Below are 18,726 nucleotides of genomic sequence, written 5' to 3'. Positions count from 1 at the left end.
TGGGCTTGGCTCAGCTCAAGCCCTGCTTTTGGCTAGACACTGTCATTTCTTCCCTTACTTTCCTGCTACCCTGATATGTACCAGAACTGACAGCTTATGCAACTTGTGATTACCAGTTCGTACTTTGCATCCAAACTACAACTCCCAGCATGCCCTCTTAAAAGCTGTCAGTTTTCTGCCACTATTATTTAAAGGGAAAGCATGATGCTTGCAGGATACTCTCTGGTGCTACAATTCAAAGAAGAGGCCATAAATTGGCTGAGAAGAAGAAAGCATAAACTACACTGTCTTTATCAAAGAAGTCAACTAAAATTTACCAAAGATCTATAAAATTATACACGGCTTGAAGAACAGCACAAAATAAGGGACAAATATTTTACCTTCTCACAAAGTAGCACGATGAACGAAACAAATTAGACACAGCAAGCAAGGAAACAAGCAAGCAAGAGAAATGCTCCCCTAACAAATAATACTATTGCTCTGTGGAACTCTCTGACACAGTACATGACTAACCATATATATTTTAAATTATTATTATTATTATTAACAAACAAAATAAACCAACGATAAAGAGGATAAAGAAAAACAGTTACAGTTTGAAAGCAGCAAACATTGGACATTATAACTGAACTTGTTGTTCCAAAACATTACAAAAAATACCACTTTTCCATAAACCTGTTAGTGTTAGGCTGGTTGATATGTATTCTTTTTTTTTTAAGTTAGCTTAATCACAGTTACTATGGATGAAACTTTCTCAGTCCATTCAGATATAGTAGGAGATATGCTTTCTCTCAATTTTCTAGCTATTATAATCTTAGCAGCAGCTGTAAGGTTAAACACTGTTTTGTAGAATCGAAGCATTGGAAGGGAGAACCACGGTGCTAAACCTGTTAATCGCCATTAACTAGGATCGCCAAGGCACTGACCACAAATGCCCAGAGACTGCTAGAAGCTGCTAATGGGGAAGGAAATATGCTATGCATCTGTTCCACAGATCCCTCGTCGCCACAACTAATACTTTCCTGCAATGCTCTGCTGTGTTCTGGGGTGCATCTTCAGAGAAGTGGAGAGACCCAACACCACCTGACCAAAACTTTTCATGAACTTAGCGTGTGCCCTGGAACGCCCCTCTGCAAAATGCAAGAGCTTCTTGATACCATTAATACAGAAAAAGCTCCCTAGAAGAAGGCCATGATTTGAGCAGGAGTTTCCATGTGCTTTCTCCTCCTCTTGAGACAAGCCACAGATGGAACTAGCTGGGCATCTGCTGGTGAGGAATTGTGCTGGGTTTGCTATCTCCTTAATGCTCCTGTGGGTGGCTAAGGGGTATATCTGAAAGACAGCCAGGGACCACCCTGGAACTGGTGGGGGACCCCCAGTCCTGCAGCAGGGATGCCCAGATCCAGTTGCTCTTGCTCAGCTTTGAGGACTGGGGAGGGCTGAACATGGCACGAGAGGTCTAAACCTTTGGCCCTGCACCACAGCCCCGATCCAAACCCTTCCGCGCCCAGGTGGAGAGAGCAAAACCTACAGGCGCAAAAATCGTTAAGTGGGCGCCCTCTTGTAAGCAGCGCTCCCTGGCAGGTGGCCAAGAGAAGTTGTAAGGCAGGGCAATTAGCTGAGAGTGAAGGGCTGCAAAGCGTGGATTGTTGCCCTTTGATCACCGGTTTTGAGCACCGAGCGCCTCGCCCAGACAGCAGGCGAGCGGGGACTGCGCCACGTATAGCTGCCCCTCCCTAAGGCAGCCGGTGAACTCTGCAAAAGCTACTTTCCCGGTGACCACCCACTCAAAGCCTGCTTGGCAAAGCTTTTTAGGCCTGCTTGCTTTTTGCACAGAACCCGCGATCCGTTCTGTCATGCGGATTAGCAGATTCTCCTTGATCTCTGATCGGTGCCTGTTTACGCGCAGGGCGCGCTTCAGCTGACAGATGGGCGAAACCCCCGTGTTGTGTAAGCAGCTAGTCAACAGCCCCCAGCAAAGCTGGAAAGGAAATGCTCCAGTTCAGCGACAGCCAGCCAACCACACGGGGGCCTGGCTGTGCCAAAAGCCGTTGGGAGAAAAGAGGCAGGGAGGCAGCCGGGCGCAAAAGGGGAGGGCTTGCGGGAGGAAATGATTGGTTCGCAAAAGAATTTTGTTGAGTTAACAAGCAAGCCGAAGCAGCCAGCTCTTGTTGCCTGCGCCCATCATATGCAGGCTGTAATAATACAAACGGGCGGGGGGGGGGGAGTGGGCGAATCCGTGGTTGAACAGCAGAGCAAGTAATCCGCCTAAATTGTGCAGGGAGAGGCTGGAAGAGAGATTATCCCGCGCGCTCGGGGAGGGGCCTGTAACGTTTATTGATTCGCTCTACGTACAGCCACAAGAGAGGAGAGTCCAAAGTCACAACCCGTTCCAGAAACGTCCATGCCAGGTTTTGCACTAGGCCAAGTGACAAATGGAGGGAAATAAATGGGAGTTAGCTGGGCTGTGTTATTCTGTAAACTGCGAGATTAACATTGCTCTGGTCTGTTTTGTCCTGTTAAGTCTTATCAGCAGCATCGTTCATTTCCAAGGCTTCCCAGGGCAGTGGAATGTAAATAGAGCATTCCCAAGTAAGCAGGTCTCCCTGAAGTGTAAAATGGGCTGCGGAAGGATAAGATTAGCCCAACTGAAACTTTGCACAGGGGAAGTTTGAAGTCTCTGCACGCTTCTGCTGCCTGGGACTGGAATGGGGTGGCTCTGTTCTTTCACGCGGCTGCTGACTGGCCTGGCCAGGGACAAGCTGTTCCCTCATTAACATGCACATTCCAGGACCTCCGGGTTGCTTCTGGGCCACTGTTAACGCGGAAAGATTGCTGTAAAGAGTTCAAGGGCACAGTGCCTAATTTCTGGCTTGCTATATTTTGACACTTAGATCCACAGCAAGGGATCCACCAGTTCCGTGCAGAGGAGAGTGCATGAGGAACCCTGCAGGGGACTTACACCCATCTGGCAACAGCACCCATATTTCTGTGTGAGCTTTAGAGCAAATGCATGTGGGGCAGCAGAAGCTGGAGGCGGGGGCTTGCTCAAGTTATGAGTGCTGAAGAGATGTGGCTATTATTGTTATTGTTGTTGCCATTTGTCTGACTCAAGAGACAATGGAGTGTGCCTCCAGGGGGGTGAAGTCAAACTGCTGCCTTAGCAACACCGAAGTGACCTCTCTGGGGTGCAAGCCTGGGCACTGTGTGTGTGTGTGTGGGGGGGGTCCTGAGCTGCCCAGATGATGATACCCCCCCTCTCAGCCTCACTGCTGTGGTCCAAGGGAAGGCAGAGCAATATATTTGGCACTAGCTTGGCTGCAGGAGATACCAAAAGGAAGCATAGGAGGCACCATCCAACTGTTTTAGGCACTCCACTTGGGATTTGTGTATGGTTTACTCCTTAGCCTTTTCTTCTTCTGAAGAAATCCTGAAAGGCATCAGAGGTTTCGGATCAGAATTATTCTTCTAGATGGACTGCCCTGTTCTGAATATTTGAATCTGTTAAAAGATACCTTGAGTGTGTGTGTGTGTGTAATTTAAGAAATGTAATAAACCAAAATGCTGATTCCTTTCTTCCCACTACTTTCCTTTCCCCATATTTTAAAATTTTGATTCCATTCTTCCTCCAACTTGAATTTTCTTTTTGTAGGGCCCCGGTTCACAGCCAAAGTCTGCAAAATCTTATAGATATAAATAAAACCCATCTAGATTGCCCTGGTGCAGGGGCCCTTCTAGGAGCGGCCCACAGGGCCCAATTTGGCTCAGTTGCTCCAATTGCCTTAAAGTCAGCCCTGATGAGACAGTGCAGGGGTTGGACTGACAAGCCCTGCACCTTCTAGGTCCCTGGTGTCACTATTCAGAGTACAAACTCAAGGACTTGTTATGGAAATAAAGGGGGACACTTATTGGAAATCAGTTTTGTCACCTCTTCCCCCCCAAACCCCGAGACAATGAACCCAGCCACCTTTTATTCATAGTCGCATAAGCACTACACTACAGCATGGCCATAAACTTGTACGTTCAACTGCTGAAATATATACCCAATATGTAGCAATGGAGATTTATGTTACTGCTTTATGAATGAACACTGTGTTTTATGAATGGACCCTGTATTCTGGAATTACCTAAGAACCACCAATAGGGAGCTCTAGAATCTGACAGCTAACCAATTGGGTACCAGCAAACAGCAACGCCTATTGCTGAAAGCAGGTAACCAGCAGGGAATGCTTAAGCTCAGCCTCTGCACTGTTGACTGAACACCCCCTGCTGTGGAGATAATAGAGAAAGCTCATAAATTGTATCCCTTCTGGCATCCTGGCCAACTCTATTACGCTGGTGTAAGACCTGGTGCATCAGAAACACAGAATAGTAGCAAATAAAATCCGTTCATACATCAGCAACTGATGAGACTTGTCAAACAGTTCTTCCAAAATCTTCCTAATTTATAAAGCTTCAAAATACAGGCCAAAAGAGAGCAGGTCCGGGAAGAGCAAGGCATACAATGGGCACCACCAGTGAAAAGGCCCTGCTCTGTGTAACTCCTGCCCTGTCATTTGATAGAGTGCCCACTTGCCCTCCTTCTTGACATGGAATGCTCTCTATTGGAGTCTCCAGGTCCAGTACAAAGACCATAAGAAGGGAGAGCAGGGACCTTGAAGTTCCCAACAGCTGTTAAGCAAGCAAGCAAGTACACAGGTTACCTTTGTCACAGTCACATGACGTGTGATGCTAATTATTTCCCCCAAGAGTTAAATGATAACTAATCAGAGGCACCTACAGGAGAGCTATGAGATTCAGGTGAGGGTCAGATGTCTTGTCAATCCCAGCAGGTATATAAGAGGACGACCAGGCCTGCGGCCTGCCCAGGGAGGAACAGGGTCTTTGTGCCTCCGACGGGTGCTGGAGGCGCTCAGGCACCAAGCCCCCGCTCCGCCTCACTTACCTCCCCGCTCTCCCCTACCCGGACTCTCCTCCTGGTGCCCTCCACAGCTGGCTGTGCTCAGCAAGAGATTCTGATGAGCCAGTGTCTTCCCTATCTCCCACATTATCCTCATACATGCAACAAACATGTATTACTACTATTTGCCACTAGAGGGTACTACCAACCCAACGTTCAGAATAGTTTTGTCTTTGAGAAGTGGGGTTTGTCCACCACAATTCCTTATTGTGTGGAATCAGAGACACACAAAAATGACAGACATATCTCTTGCTTCCCCTTACTACTGTTATAAGAGGAAAATAACCTGTTCCTTTCCCCTTACGGGTTATCCAAGAGCCCGAATGGAGCCCTTAAGTGGGTTCCTTATTGGTAGGAGAAAGAGGCCAGCCAGAGAATACTGAGAAGCAAAGAATCTAATAAGCCTGATCTTTATTAAACTGTTGCAACAGTGTCCCCGTCTCCCCCCCCCCGCTCACCCCACGCAGGGAGGGAGGAGAGGAACCCAGAACAATGGCATGCAAGCCCTTATATAGACATTTGAAATTGCCCATCCTGTAGGTCAAGACCGCCCCCCCCCCGAAACATCACAGAAGGAGGAAGTCTCCAACAGAAATACATCACAGGGGGCAGTCTACAACAGAAATCCTGTCTGTCAGGATACCTGACAATGGTCACTGATTGCTTTACCTGGGCAGCCTGACCATTCTTTTGTGATGGTTAATAGTTTAGTTCCTGAATCCAGGTCACAGGCTCACCCTATTCATACACAAATATGCTCTTAAGACAGGATTTGTAAGCAAAAGACAATGGGGAGGCTTTCCCCATTTCCTCCCTTACGCAGAGGAATATTTGAGGTCACTGGGAGAGTCAAAATGGCTTCAGGATTGCTCTCCTGTACTATTTCAGACACATGGTTTATACAGGTACGTATGTGTTTGCCTTGTACATTTATGAACACTTATTTTATATTTGAGACCTTAGAATTCTTATAGCACTACCTTCTCCACTTTTTATTGTTTCCTTGAATATATTTATTTATCTGCATATGCTTTGAGAACAAAAAGTTCTTAAAGCATATGCAGAGATGCAGGATTGGGTAACTGCAGTTTGAAAACTTGATCTGTGTCAGCCTTGCTCCAAGATGCAGTTGGAAGAAGCATGAGACCTGGGTAAGAAGCCAGCAGCTTCCGGATGGGCTGACATGCATGGACAGATTCTATCCACCTTCCAGCTGCATGTTGGGGTGTGGTCATTTGCAAAAGATCCACCAGCTTGGAACTAAAGGGAGGCATTCATCTCCTGTCACTCCCCAAAGATGCTGCCAGAGATAGCATATTCTATCTAGCCGTATGAGCACAACTAATATGATGTGTGTGTAATAACATACAGTAAAGAAACAATGACTATGTTCTACCTCTAGCAATGGAGACAGAATGCCCGTTGCTGGGAATGGGAGGTGGGCAGGCTGCTGTGATGCTCAGGTCCTACTTACAGGCTCCCCATAGGCATCTGGTGAGAACAGGAAGGATGCAGGAGAGAGGGACCATTCGTATAAAGATGCCCCTAAACCATGGACGGAGAACTCTGCACCTGGGGGCTGGATAGGGCCTCTGGGACCTCCACCTCCAGGCTATGCCTCCCCTGTCCTCCTCATGCTCAGCAAATAGGATTGGGGGGGAGGAGGAAATCTCCCCCATGGTCTCCAATTGCCATGCAGGGGGGCAATTGATATAGGAATGGTTCACCCTCCCCATGCCCTGCAACCCCCTTACTGAAAATCCATATGTATACAACAATTGGGCTTGAAAAACCCAGAATCTTTGAATTTGGCCTACACGTGCTCCACAGTTGTAAATTGACATCCTATGGCCTTTTAAAATGGGGGTTTGGGGGGAGTTATTGGGTTGCTTTTATTTTGATTATATATTTTGTGGTTTTATATATTGATTTTGTTCTGTGAATCTCCCTGAGACCTCTGGGTATAGAGCAGTATATAAATTCAATTAATTAACAGATGTTGAGTCAGACCCTGACTAGGATTTTTGGCTAATGCTTTTACTCTGTCCCCCAATTGTACCATGAAGTTCCTTACCACCAAGGTCTCCAAGGAAGCCTTTTAACCCTTTCCTGAGCATGGCACAAGAGCAGAGTCCTTACCTGCTCCACTGGAGGGACTCTTTCTGGGGAAGCCTCACTGCCGGGCATGGCTTCTTGACTCTGGCAGCCCGGAATGGAGATTGCAGCTTGGATCCCGTGATGATCGCAGCCCATGAACTCAAGATTTGCAAACTTCCGCTAAGATCCATTGCTAGGATCCTTTCCTGAGCGAGATGGCCCACTGCTTTACACTGTGGGTAGGAATTCTGATCCCCCAAAGGAAAACAAGACGGAGAAACCCAGCGAAAAGGGAAGAGGAGCTTTTCCCTTCTAGGAAGGCACCTGTGAATCTCTGCCCTGCACCCACCATTCCAGAAAGGCCGCTGCAAACAATGGGTCTCTGTTGTTCTTCCCTAACTCTGTCCGCTCTCTGTTGAGACTTGCCGGTTGCCTTGGCAATGCCATCAAAGCATGCTTAGTGGGCTATACACCACAAGGGGGCAACGTTGTCCCTTGCTGGCTGCTAGGTTGTTGGGCAGTGGAAGGCTAAACTCTATCAAGTCTTGACAAGTCTTACCTATATGCACTCCATGGAGTGGCTCCCCCACTCCATGGTGCGCACTCTCTCTGTGTATGTGTGTATTGCGGCTCAGCGCAGGGTTGACAGAAAAAATGAAGGAGAACCAACTTCTGCCTTGTCTCATCACTGTCCCCATGGTCACTGCTTGGCAGAACATGCCATTAGGCAAACAAGGAAGCGATTCAAAGGCTGGTGTGGATCAGAGAGAGAGAGAGTGGCCTTGGCCTTGGCCATTTACATTAGGTAACATTAGTTGTTGAGAATGGCAAGGAAGGAAAGGGCTGTTAAGAATATAAAAAGAGCCTGCTGGATCAGGCCAATGGCCCATGGAGTCCAGCACTCTGTTCTCACAGTGGCCAGCCAGATGCTTGTGGGAAGCCCATAAACAGGACTCAGTCACAAGAGCACTCTCCCTTCCTGTGGCTTTCAGCCACTAGTATCCAGAAGCGTTTCTGCCTCCAACCATGGAGGCAGGGCATAGCTATCACGGCTAGTTGTGCCTATGTTCTGTTTGAGGGCTTCCCATAGGCACCTGGTGGGCCACTGTGAGATAGGAAAGGAGGGGGAATTTGATTGAGCTTTGTATTTATACTTCTTCAGGTTCAGGGAGACCAGAGGGGAGGGGAGCTGCCTGTTGCAGCCTGATGCTTCATGGCTCCTCTCCAGCCTCCGCTTCTGCCTCTGATTCTGGACTGCACTCTGCCACAGCCTCTTCCTGCTCACTAAACCCTGTTGCTTCTTCAGCTTCCAACACCTCCTCCTCCCAGTCTGCTCCCTCTGACCACTCATCATTGTCCCATCACCAGTCTCCTGGCTCTGAGCCTTCTTCCCCAGCTGGTGCCTCCCACCACAGCTCTGCATCCAGCCAGTCCATGACAGGTCCCTGGGAGTCTCAGGCCAGCCCCTCCTCAGCCACCCCGCTCTCTCCAAGCCATTGCCAACCCTGCTTTGTAGCCTCCTTGAATTTTTTTATTTTTCTGGCTGGAATTGCCCTTGAACTCTGATAATGCCTCTTGCTTCCCTGGCTGGAAGGTAGGATGTATATGCAAGTGTGTGTAGAAACTAGCCTACTGCACAAAGGTGTTTAGGGAAGCTTTTAATGTTTAATAGGTTATTGTATTTTAATGTTCTGTTGGAAGGAGCCCAGAGTGGCTGGGGAAACCCAGCCAGATGGGCGGGGTATAAATTAATAATAATAATAATAATAATAATAATAATAATAATAATAATAATAATAATAATAATTCACACCTGCTGCTCTGTGCACTTTTGCCTCTGGCCCCACCCACCACTGGCATGTGGCCCTTGGAAGATTGCCCAGAATGTGGCCCTTTGACAGAAAAAGATGCCCCACTCCATGCTAGCACAACAGCAGGCAGGACTGGGGGAGTTTATAACAAAAAACCAGTGTTTTCCCTTTTTTGAAGGTGAAGCTTGGCGGCACACGTAATAATCCTCTGGGGACAGTCCCTCCCCAATACACAAGTCCCTAGCTATGTTTGGTGTAACCAAGGCTTAGCTTGGCTTTCTCTGTGAATTGTGTGTTGACTCCGGCCGTAACTCAGAGACCATTCAGGCTCAGCTCCGTGTCCATCTCTAACAACAAAGCATCCCTCGTGCCTGGAGATGGGCTACAGAATGTTATAAAAGGCAGACACTGCAGGAAAACCCCTCGGTTACCAGCCTTCGTCCTCTGAGCTCATCGCCGCCGGGTCGAAGAAGACAGTTTTGCAGGATGGTGAGTCTTGCCTGGACTTGTCAGCTGGGCTGGAGCAGCGAGGGAATGGCAGCCCCACTCAGCATAGCCGTCAGGGGCATGTGGAGCCTCCCTTGTTTTAAATATAGTGCCGTACGATCCCCGTGCCCTTCTAATGGGAATGGAGGTGCACTCAGATCTGTAACCAGGGTGTCGTTCGAAGAATGCAAGGTGTAGAGGAAAGAGGATAAAATAAATTCACAGTGTAGGAACAGGAGGGAAGAGGAATTAGCACTCTTGATGGTGGGGTGTTTTTACCAGTTTGCCCTCCCCTTTTTCCTTTTTCACTCAGCCTCAGTTCTAGATAATGGGAAACGCTAACACTATTTTTTTAGAGAGAGAGAGAGAGAGGGGAAGGGAAGCCCAATCTCTGAACACTGAAAGATTCCAGGAATTCCAGACCCTTATCCAGAGTTCAGTTTCCTCAGAATAAAGGACAGCAGAGACAGTGGTGTCTTGGATGTATGGTTTATTTACACAGATATACAACCTGAGCCTATGGTGGAGAGGCTCACAGCATTAACACCCCAAGAGGGCCTTCCTTCTCTCAGAGCCACAGCCTTGGATTCATACAGAAATCAGGCATGCCTATGTCTCTCACAGCTGCCCAGCCCTCAGCCTGCCGCATTTTGCCTCTAGCTCTCACAAACAACTCCCAAGAGGGAGTGGGGGAGGGACAGACATCCATTTGTTATCTGGCATGGAGCCACTTCCTTTGTTACCTTAATGACCCATACTTAGAGGACTATTTCAACAATTTGAACCCTTGGTAAGATTTTAACACTTGCCAGATCTAGGAATTAGAAGGGTATGGGGCATGCAGCATACCCCCCAAAAAACTTATTCCAATACTGTGACATTATACTAACTTTGGTATGCAGCCCACCATGTAAACCCTGAGTAAAAAACAACAACAACCCTTTAAAAAGAGCTTTTATGGTGTAGTGCAGCCTTCCTCAACCTGGTGCTCTTCAGATGACTGGTGAGAAGATTTTGCTTCTATTCTTATTAAGCTCATGACCTGAGAACGAGGTGTCAGCATCTCCTAGCCACTGACTACTGCAGTGTAAAGGCGGAGTTGTTGGAGGGGCAGGGAGATGTCGTGCCAAGGTGTTAGAGCCAAAGGACTCACCAAAATACACTAGAACCAGGAAGATGGTTGTTGCCTGTGCTTTTTTTTCTGGAAGGGATGCAGGGGTACATATACCCCTAAACATTTTGTGAATCTTTGTACTTTTGTTCATTGACTGTATTTATTTTTCCTGGTTTCAACTATAAGTGATTTTCTTGAGTCAAAGAATGAGAGTACCCCTGAACATTTTTTTTAAAGAAATAAAGCACTGGCTGTTGCTCTGGCAAAGACCAAGCTCCTGTCTAGGAGTGGCCACCCCAGAGCCTGGGGATACTCCACTGCCCAGAAAGATGCACCAATCTGCATTTTGGGTGGCTTGCCACAGGGGGCAGTATTATAGAGGGTCAGGGTGTGGATGGGAGTTTCCTGTTCTGCTGCTGGTAGCCCCTGACATGTAGCTTCCACACCAGTGATGGATCTGCCCCTCTTTCCCCAGCGCGAGTGCATTTCTATCCACGTGGGCCAGGCTGGTGTGCAGATTGGCAATGCATGCTGGGAGCTGTACTGCCTGGAGCATGGGATTCAGCCGGATGGGCAAATGCCCAGCGACAAAACCATCGGAGGTGGAGATGACTCCTTTAATACCTTCTTCAGTGAAACCGGAGCTGGGAAGCATGTGCCTCGGGCTGTTTTCGTGGACCTGGAACCCACTGTGATCGGTGAGGGCTGCATATTAGGGGCGGAGTCTGACCGGATCCTCTGTGTATTCTGATTGGATACTGATCTGAGGTGGCCCAAGACATTCTGGTGGCTGCCACGGTGGTCAAAATATAATAATAGATGCTTAGGAACTTCCTGCCCTTTAATGGCACCCCAGGGTAGAATTCTTAACCCTGCCTAATGTTGTCCTGAAGCAGCTTGAATGAACCGGTTAAAGAACCACAGGGATCCATGATATTCATCTGTTAAGAATAAAGGTTGTTCTTCAGTCATAAAGAACAACAGGGTTGTTGTGAGCTTAAAATGGGTTGGAGTTCCTTGGAAGAAAAGTGGAATAGACATGTAATAATAAAACAAATGGATGTAGAAAGCAAGCGAGTTTGGTGCTAGGAATCCATTTCAAGTTTGTGTTACCACACAAGGGCATTTAAAATGGCAACATCCTACCAGATTTGTCTGTATTGTCACAGTATCTCAACAGGAGACGCAAAGACTTTGGAGTGTGGCTTTCTATGGAAAATGTGCTTGCTGTGGTCCATGTCTGTATCCCCTCTCTGCATGTCTACGGTGGCCCATTGGCTAGCTGAGAACTCTCCAAATCTGGTGAAAAGATTCTCAGGTCAGGGCTGAACCCGTATCATACTCTCAGCTATTGAAACCGAATCTCCATCCTGCCTTGGTCTGTCAGCAGAGTGGGCTAGGAGACAAGAGAGGTGAGGAAATGAGTTGACCTATTGTTTCCTCTGCAATCCAGATGAGGTTCGGACTGGCACATACCGCCAGCTCTTCCACCCAGAGCAGCTGATCACTGGCAAGGAAGATGCTGCCAACAACTACGCCCGCGGGCACTACACCATTGGCAAAGAGATCATTGACTTGGTGCTGGACAGGATCCGGAAGCTGGTAATAGGGCTTGGTGGCATGGGAGACCTGGGGAAGGAAGGGGCTGGATCTGCTTTCTGGAATCTGGAAGGGATTCTGGTTAATGAACGTGGAGGGGAGATAATGAGCGGCTTGTGTTGATGCTGCACAAGTTCAGCTTCCACTGCCTCACTCAGGGAACTAGATTATAGTGCAGAAGGTTTATCCACACTTAAGTTTTGCCCCACACTTTCTAGGTGCAGGTCCACACTTTCCCAGTCTGTGTCTGCGTGCTTCCCCCCCCCCCGCTTCCCCCAGGAAAACCTGATCTTTACTGCTGAATCAGAACAAACAGTAATTCGGATTTTGCCATGGATTGCTGTTTGCTCCAATTTGGTAAACAGAGGGTTTGCACTGAAAAAGTGTCCAGGTATGTGTGTGTGTGTGTGTGGCACAGACCTATAAAGTCTGGACCTGTGTTTAGAAATGCAGAGCAAAGCTAAGTGTGGATGAGCACAAAAACGAAGGCAACAGCACTAAGATTGGAGACAAGCCTTTTACTATCAAAAAGCAAGCAAAGGCTTATTGCCAGTCTTGCAGCTTGAACTTTGGATCACCTGACATCTTATTGACATCATGTGATTGACAGGTGGGCAGCCACCAACACCTGCCCAAATAAGTTGTGGAGGGCAGGCCCATCTTGGACACCTGACTTTAAGCAAGGCTGGGTGCTGTGAACACTTAAGCGCACAGTGACCTGTGGAGCAGGCTCTTTCTCTGCTCATGCAACAGCCAGTCTCCTGCAATGGTGACACAATGGCCGTCTGTCATGAGGACCAATTCTCCACAGGTAATGTAGCAAGTACACCTTTGCTGGAATGAAAGTGTTTTAGATCCTTCCTACCACCCAGATGATTGATTGGTGGAGAAATCTGGTTCAGTTTAATTTGTGCATATCAAGCCCATGCATGAACCATAACAAAGCTTTTCTTTGAAATTTGCGCTTCTCTGAAGTTTCTGTTGCAGTTCTGCAACCAAATGATGTTAGCGAAAATGCACACATTAGGGGGAAATGTGCGTAAAATGCATGCATTAGTGAAAGTAATGAACAAAAATGCAATAGATTAGGAAAAGCAGCTTGCCAAAAATTGTGTCTATTAGTCAAAGCAACATACAGTATATTAGGAGCAATCCAACAAAAATGCTGGTGAATTTTCATGAGGACTTAAAAAATATTCAGCAACCTCACTGAATCTAAAACTGGAGAAATTAGAGACAGAGAGGAGTGGAAGTTAACAAATTCATCCATCCCAAATGGCCAGCAATAGGGCTAAACTCTAATGCTGAAATACAGAGACTTGATTGTGGGTCTCCCAGAGGAATTGGGAGACAATAAAGCAGTGGTTGAGAGAGTTTTGGAGGACTCTATCCCATTATTCCAAACCACTCCCTAACCCCAACTGACCACCGCTTGGTTTGTTTCCTGCATTCCATAGGCTGACCAATGCACAGGACTCCAGGGATTCCTCATCTTCCACAGCTTTGGGGGAGGCACCGGCTCAGGATTCACCTCCCTGCTGATGGAACGGCTCTCGGTTGACTATGGCAAGAAGTCCAAGCTGGAGTTCTCCATTTACCCAGCTCCTCAGATATCAACAGCTGTGGTTGAGCCCTACAACTCCATCCTCACCACACACACCACCCTTGAGCACTCAGACTGTGCCTTCATGGTGGACAATGAAGCCATCTATGATATCTGCCGCAGGAACCTGGACATCGAGCGCCCAACTTACACAAACCTGAACAGGCTCATTGGCCAGATTGTGTCCTCCATCACAGCCTCGCTTCGCTTTGATGGGGCGCTCAATGTGGACCTGACAGAGTTCCAGACCAACCTGGTGCCCTATCCTCGCATCCACTTCCCTCTGGCCACTTACGCCCCGGTCATCTCTGCAGAGAAGGCCTATCATGAGCAGCTTTCTGTAGCGGAGATCACCAATGCTTGCTTTGAGCCAGCTAACCAGATGGTGAAATGTGACCCCCGCCATGGCAAATACATGGCCTGCTGCCTTTTGTATCGAGGTGATGTGGTGCCCAAGGATGTCAACGCTGCTATTGCCACCATTAAAACAAAGCGGACAATCCAGTTTGTGGACTGGTGCCCCACAGGCTTCAAGGTTGGCATCAACTACCAGCCCCCGACTGTGGTTCCTGGTGGAGACCTAGCCAAGGTGCAGCGGGCAGTGTGCATGCTGAGCAACACCACTGCCATTGCTGAGGCCTGGGCCCGCCTGGACCACAAGTTTGACCTGATGTACGCCAAGAGGGCTTTTGTCCACTGGTACGTAGGGGAAGGCATGGAAGAAGGGGAGTTCTCCGAGGCACGAGAAGACATGGCCGCCCTGGAGAAGGATTATGAAGAAGTGGGAACAGATAGTATAGACGGTGAAGGAGAAGAAGAGGAAGGTGATGAGTATTAGCACAGCTCAATCTGTGTTATGTGGGGAATTAAAGTGTCCATTGCCTTGCCACTTGGGGATTCTCTTCGCAAAATAAAATATTAATTGTGTCACAGAAATGTGGTGTAGTTTTCTTCTTGACTCACAGCTGCTTCCTTGCTCTGTTGGCCTATAAGCATCAAGAAGTCACACGCCATTCCTGAAGAGTTACTACCTCTGTTCAAATGACACTGTCCCACATGGGAGACCTAAGTCCAATCCACATTAGCGGCCTTCTGTGGTACTGCCAGTACTGTGGTACTATTGTTTGTCGTGATGCCCTTGACAAATGCCCCTCCCTGTAGAAATACTGCTACATAATTGGCTAATATAATTGTCAGCAGCTTCACCAAGCCATAATTTACAGGGAGAAGCCCTGACCGTTAAAACCCATGTAAATGTTGTATAAAAGCCCCATGACACAATTCTATGTTAGTCTATGAGACTGGCTCTCCAGTGAAGGACTGGGGAACCTGTGCCCTCCTTGCACTCAAGAGATTATGGGACTCCAAATCCCATGAGCCCTAGCCAGCATAGCCAATGGCCAGGGATGATGGGAGCTGTAATCTAAGAACAGCTAGCGAACCACCATTTCCCCCATCTCTGCTCAGGGTGTAGTATTGCCGTCTGAAGTACTTTCATAGAATCATAGAATCCTAGAGTTGGAAGAGACCACAAGGGCCATCGAGTCCAACCCCCTGCCAAGCAGGAAACACCATCAGAGCACTCCTGACATATGGTTGTCAAGCCTCTGCTTAAAGACCTCCAAAGTAGGAGACTCCACCACACTCCTTGGCAGCAAATTCCACTGTCGAACAGCTCTTACTGTCAGGAAGTTCTTCCTCATGTTTAGGTGGAATCTTCTTTCTTGTAGTTTGGATCCATTGCTCCGTGTCCGCTTCTCTGGAGCAGCAGAAAACAACCTTTCTCCCTCCTCTATGTGACATCCTTTTATATATTTGAACATGGCTATCATATCACCCCTTAACCTCCTCTTCTCCAGGCTAAACATGCCCAGCTCCCTTAGCCGTTCCTCATAAGGCATCGTTTCCAGGCCTTTGACCATTTTGGTTGCCCTCCTCTGGACACGTTCCAGTTTGTCAGTGTCCTTCTTGAACTGTGGTGCCCAGAACTGGACACAGTACTCCAGGTGAGGTCTGACCAGAGCAGAATACAGTGGCACTATTACTTCCCTTGATCTAGATGCTATACTCCTATTGATGCAGCCCAGAATTGCATTGGCTTTTTTAGCTGCTGCGTCACACTGTTGGCTCATGTCAAGTTTGTGGTCAACCAAGACTCCTAGATCCTTTTCACATGTACTGCTCTCAAGCCAGGTGTCCCCCATCTTGTATTTGTGCCTCTCATTTTTTTTGCCCAAGTGCAATACTTTACATTTCTCCCTGTTAAAATTCATCTTGTTTGTTTTTGCCCAGTTCTCTAATCTGTCAAGGTCGTTTTGAAGTGTGATCCTGTCCTCTGGGGTGTTAGCCACCCCTCCCAGTTTGGTGTCATCTGCAAATTTGATCAGGATGCCCTTGAGTCCATCATCCAAGTCGTTGATAAAGATGTTGAATAAGACCGGGCCCAAGACAGAACCCTGTGGCACCCCACTAGTCACTCTTCTCCAGGATGAAGAGGAACCATTGATGAGCACTCTTTGGGTTCGGTCAGTCATCCAGTTACAAATCCACTGAGTGGTAGCATAGTCAAGACCACATTTTACCAGTTTCTTTACAAGAATATCATGTGGCACCTTGTCAAATGCCTTGCTGAAATCAAGGTAGGCTACATCCACTGCGTTCCCTTCATCTACCAGGCTTGTAATTCTGTCAAAAAACGAGATCAGGTTAGTCTGACATGACTTATTTTTCAGAAATCCATGCTGACTATTGGTGATCACAGCATTCCTTTCTAGGTGCGCACAGACTGTTTGCTTAATGATCTGCTCCAGAATCTTCCCTGGTATTGATGTCAGACTGACTGGGCGGTAATTATTTGGGTCCTCTCTTTTCCCCTTTTTGAAAATAGGGACAACATTTGCCCTCCTCCAGTCTGCCGGGACTTCGCCTGTTCTCCAGGAATTCTCAAAGATGACTGCCAGTGGTTCTGAGATCACATCTGCCAGTTCTTTTAATACTCTTGGATGCAGTTCATCTGGCCCTGGAGACTTGAATACATCTAAACTGGCCAAGTATTCTTGTACTATCTCCTTAGTTATTCTGGGCTGTGTTTCCTTTGCTGAATCATTTGCTCCAAATTCTTCAGGTCGGGCATTGTTTTCCTTATCGGAGAAGACTGAGGCAAAGAAGGCATTGAGGAGTTCAGCCCTTTCTGTGTCCCCTGTTTGCATTTCACCATCTTCTCCTCTGAGTGACCCCACTGTTTCTTTGCTCTTCCTTTTGCTACGAACATACCCATAAAAGCCTTTTTTGTTGCTTTTAACCTCTCTAGCAATCCTGAGTTCATTCTGTGCTTTAGCTTTTCTGACTTTGTGTCTACACGTGCTGGCTATTTGTTTGAATTCCTCTTTGGTGGTTTCCCCCCTTCTCCATTTTTTGTACACATCCTTTTTTAATCTTAACTCAGTTAAAAGTTCTTTAGATAGCCACCCTGGCTTCTTTAGGCACCTTCCATGTTTCCCTCTCATTGGTATTGCCTGACATTGTGCTTTTACTATCTCCCTCTTAACAAACTCCCAGCCATCATGAACTCCCTTTCCTTTTAGTATTACTGTCCATGGGATCTCACCCAGCACTTCCCTAAGTTTTATGAAGTCGGCTTTCTTAAAGTCAAGAAATTGAGTCCTAGTATGCTTGGCTGCTCCTTTCCACTGTATTGTAAACTTCAGAAGAGCATGATCACTCGCGCCTAATGATCCTTCCACTTCTACCCCACTAACCAGGTCATCAACATTGGTTAGGACCAGATCTAAAATGGCTGTTCCTCTTGTTGCCTCTCCCACTTTCTGGACAATGAAGTTGTCTGCAAGGCCAGTGAGGAATCTGTTTGACCTTATGCTCTTGGCTGAGTTTGACATCCAACAAATATCCGGGTAATTGAAGTCCCCCATTACTACTATCTCCCTTCCTTTTGCATGCTTGGCCATCTGTTCCAGGAAGGCATCATCTATGTCCTCCGTTTGGCTTGGGGATCTATAGTAAACTCCCACAATGAGGTCCCTGTTATTCTTCTCTCCCTTAATTTTGACCCAAATGCTCTCACTTTGGCTTTGATGTTCTAAATCTTGGATCTCTTCACAGGTATACGCATCCCTGACATATAACGCCACTCCTCCTCCTTTCTTGTCTGGTCTGTTTCTCTGAAATAGATTGTATCCCCCCATTATTACATTCCAATCGTGGGACTTATCCCACCAGGTTTCAGTGATGCCTATTATGTCATATTTAGTTTGTTCTTACAGTTTATACAGATGCAAACCAAAGAGGACTGAAGACACTTTGTGGTAAGGAATAAATTCACTGATTCTGCAAGATCCCTTCAGAATCACAAAGAAATCAAAGGGGCTTCTGTGGAATTCATTTCTCTGCTGTTAGGAAACCCAAATGGCTGTGTTTGAGCTATCAAGAGAGGCACCGGGGCAGAATTGTCTTTTTGTTTCTGATATAACTTGGGACAATAGTTGATATGTGACAAAATTCCTTGACATTTCAAGGTGGTGCTGCGCTACTCACACCCTCATTTCAAATAAAGATCTGATTCAGCAAAGCTTACGCAGATTCCCTAATTGCCATCAGCCTCCAAGGTGCTGTGTGAGTCAGGAAGCTTGGTTGTGGTTGGCATAGGAAGCAATGCCTACTGGAAGAGGATACTGTCACTGAGCCTCTCAGGCATCGTTTGGGTAATTCCCGAGTTCTCACTAAGGCTACGGAAAACTACCACTTTTCTCTGCCTTCTTCAGCAAGTTTATATGCACTAACCATAGACAGTCCACTTCCCCTTTTCCTCCCCTTTGGCCCCATATCTCCTGTATCTGAGTTTGGTCACATCTGCACTATAGTTTTAAGGCACTATGACCCAACTTTAACACTTATGACTTCCCCCAAAGAATCCTGGGAACTGTACTTTGTTAAGATTGCTGAGAGTTATTAGCAGATCCCTATTCCCCTCATAGTAAGGTTACCAGATTCTTTTTCAATGAATCCGGGGGCACTTTTCAATTTCAGTTGAAGGGGTTGG

General features: G+C 47.2%; 1 protein-coding gene across 2 annotated transcripts; it reads left to right on the top strand.

Moving 5' to 3' along the window:
* Window positions 1-9,212: 9,212 nt before the first annotated feature.
* LOC308584603 (tubulin alpha-1D chain) lies at window positions 9,213-14,606 on the top strand. Of its 2 annotated transcripts, XM_081189408.1 has the most exons (4): window positions 9,213-9,357; window positions 10,944-11,166; window positions 11,922-12,070; window positions 13,525-14,606. In XM_081189408.1, exons 1-4 carry the CDS (start codon window positions 9,355-9,357, stop codon window positions 14,506-14,508), a joined length of 1,359 nt encoding a protein of 452 aa, XP_081045534.1. In that variant the 5' UTR covers window positions 9,213-9,354; the 3' UTR covers window positions 14,509-14,606. The 2 variants fall into 2 exon arrangements, with proteins under 2 accessions (XP_081045534.1, XP_081045533.1); XM_081189407.1 differs by lacking the exon at window positions 9,213-9,357 and having other exon boundaries at window positions 10,905-11,166.
* Window positions 14,607-18,726: the final 4,120 nt, after the last annotated feature.

This window comes from Podarcis bocagei (assembly GCF_964188305.1).
Source record: "Podarcis bocagei genome assembly, chromosome: 1".
Lineage (NCBI taxonomy): Eukaryota > Metazoa > Chordata > Lepidosauria > Squamata > Lacertidae > Podarcis > Podarcis bocagei.
The sequence above is the reverse complement of the archived record's forward strand: the minus strand, read 5'-3'. Positions and strand labels throughout refer to the sequence as shown.

What these genes read in the sequence shown, in the direction of transcription:
- LOC308584603 (XM_081189407.1), top strand. Translation starts at nt 10,920, where the DNA reads ATGGATCTGCCCCTCTTTCCCCAGCGCGAGTGCATTTCTATCCACGTG. An exon ending in CCTGGAACCCACTGTGATCG is followed by an intron (nt 11,167 to 11,921) that starts GTGAGGGCTGCA and finishes TCTGCAATCCAG; the next exon opens with ATGAGGTTCGGACTGGCACA. An exon ending in TGGACAGGATCCGGAAGCTG is followed by an intron (nt 12,071 to 13,524) that starts GTAATAGGGCTT and finishes TGCATTCCATAG; the next exon opens with GCTGACCAATGCACAGGACT.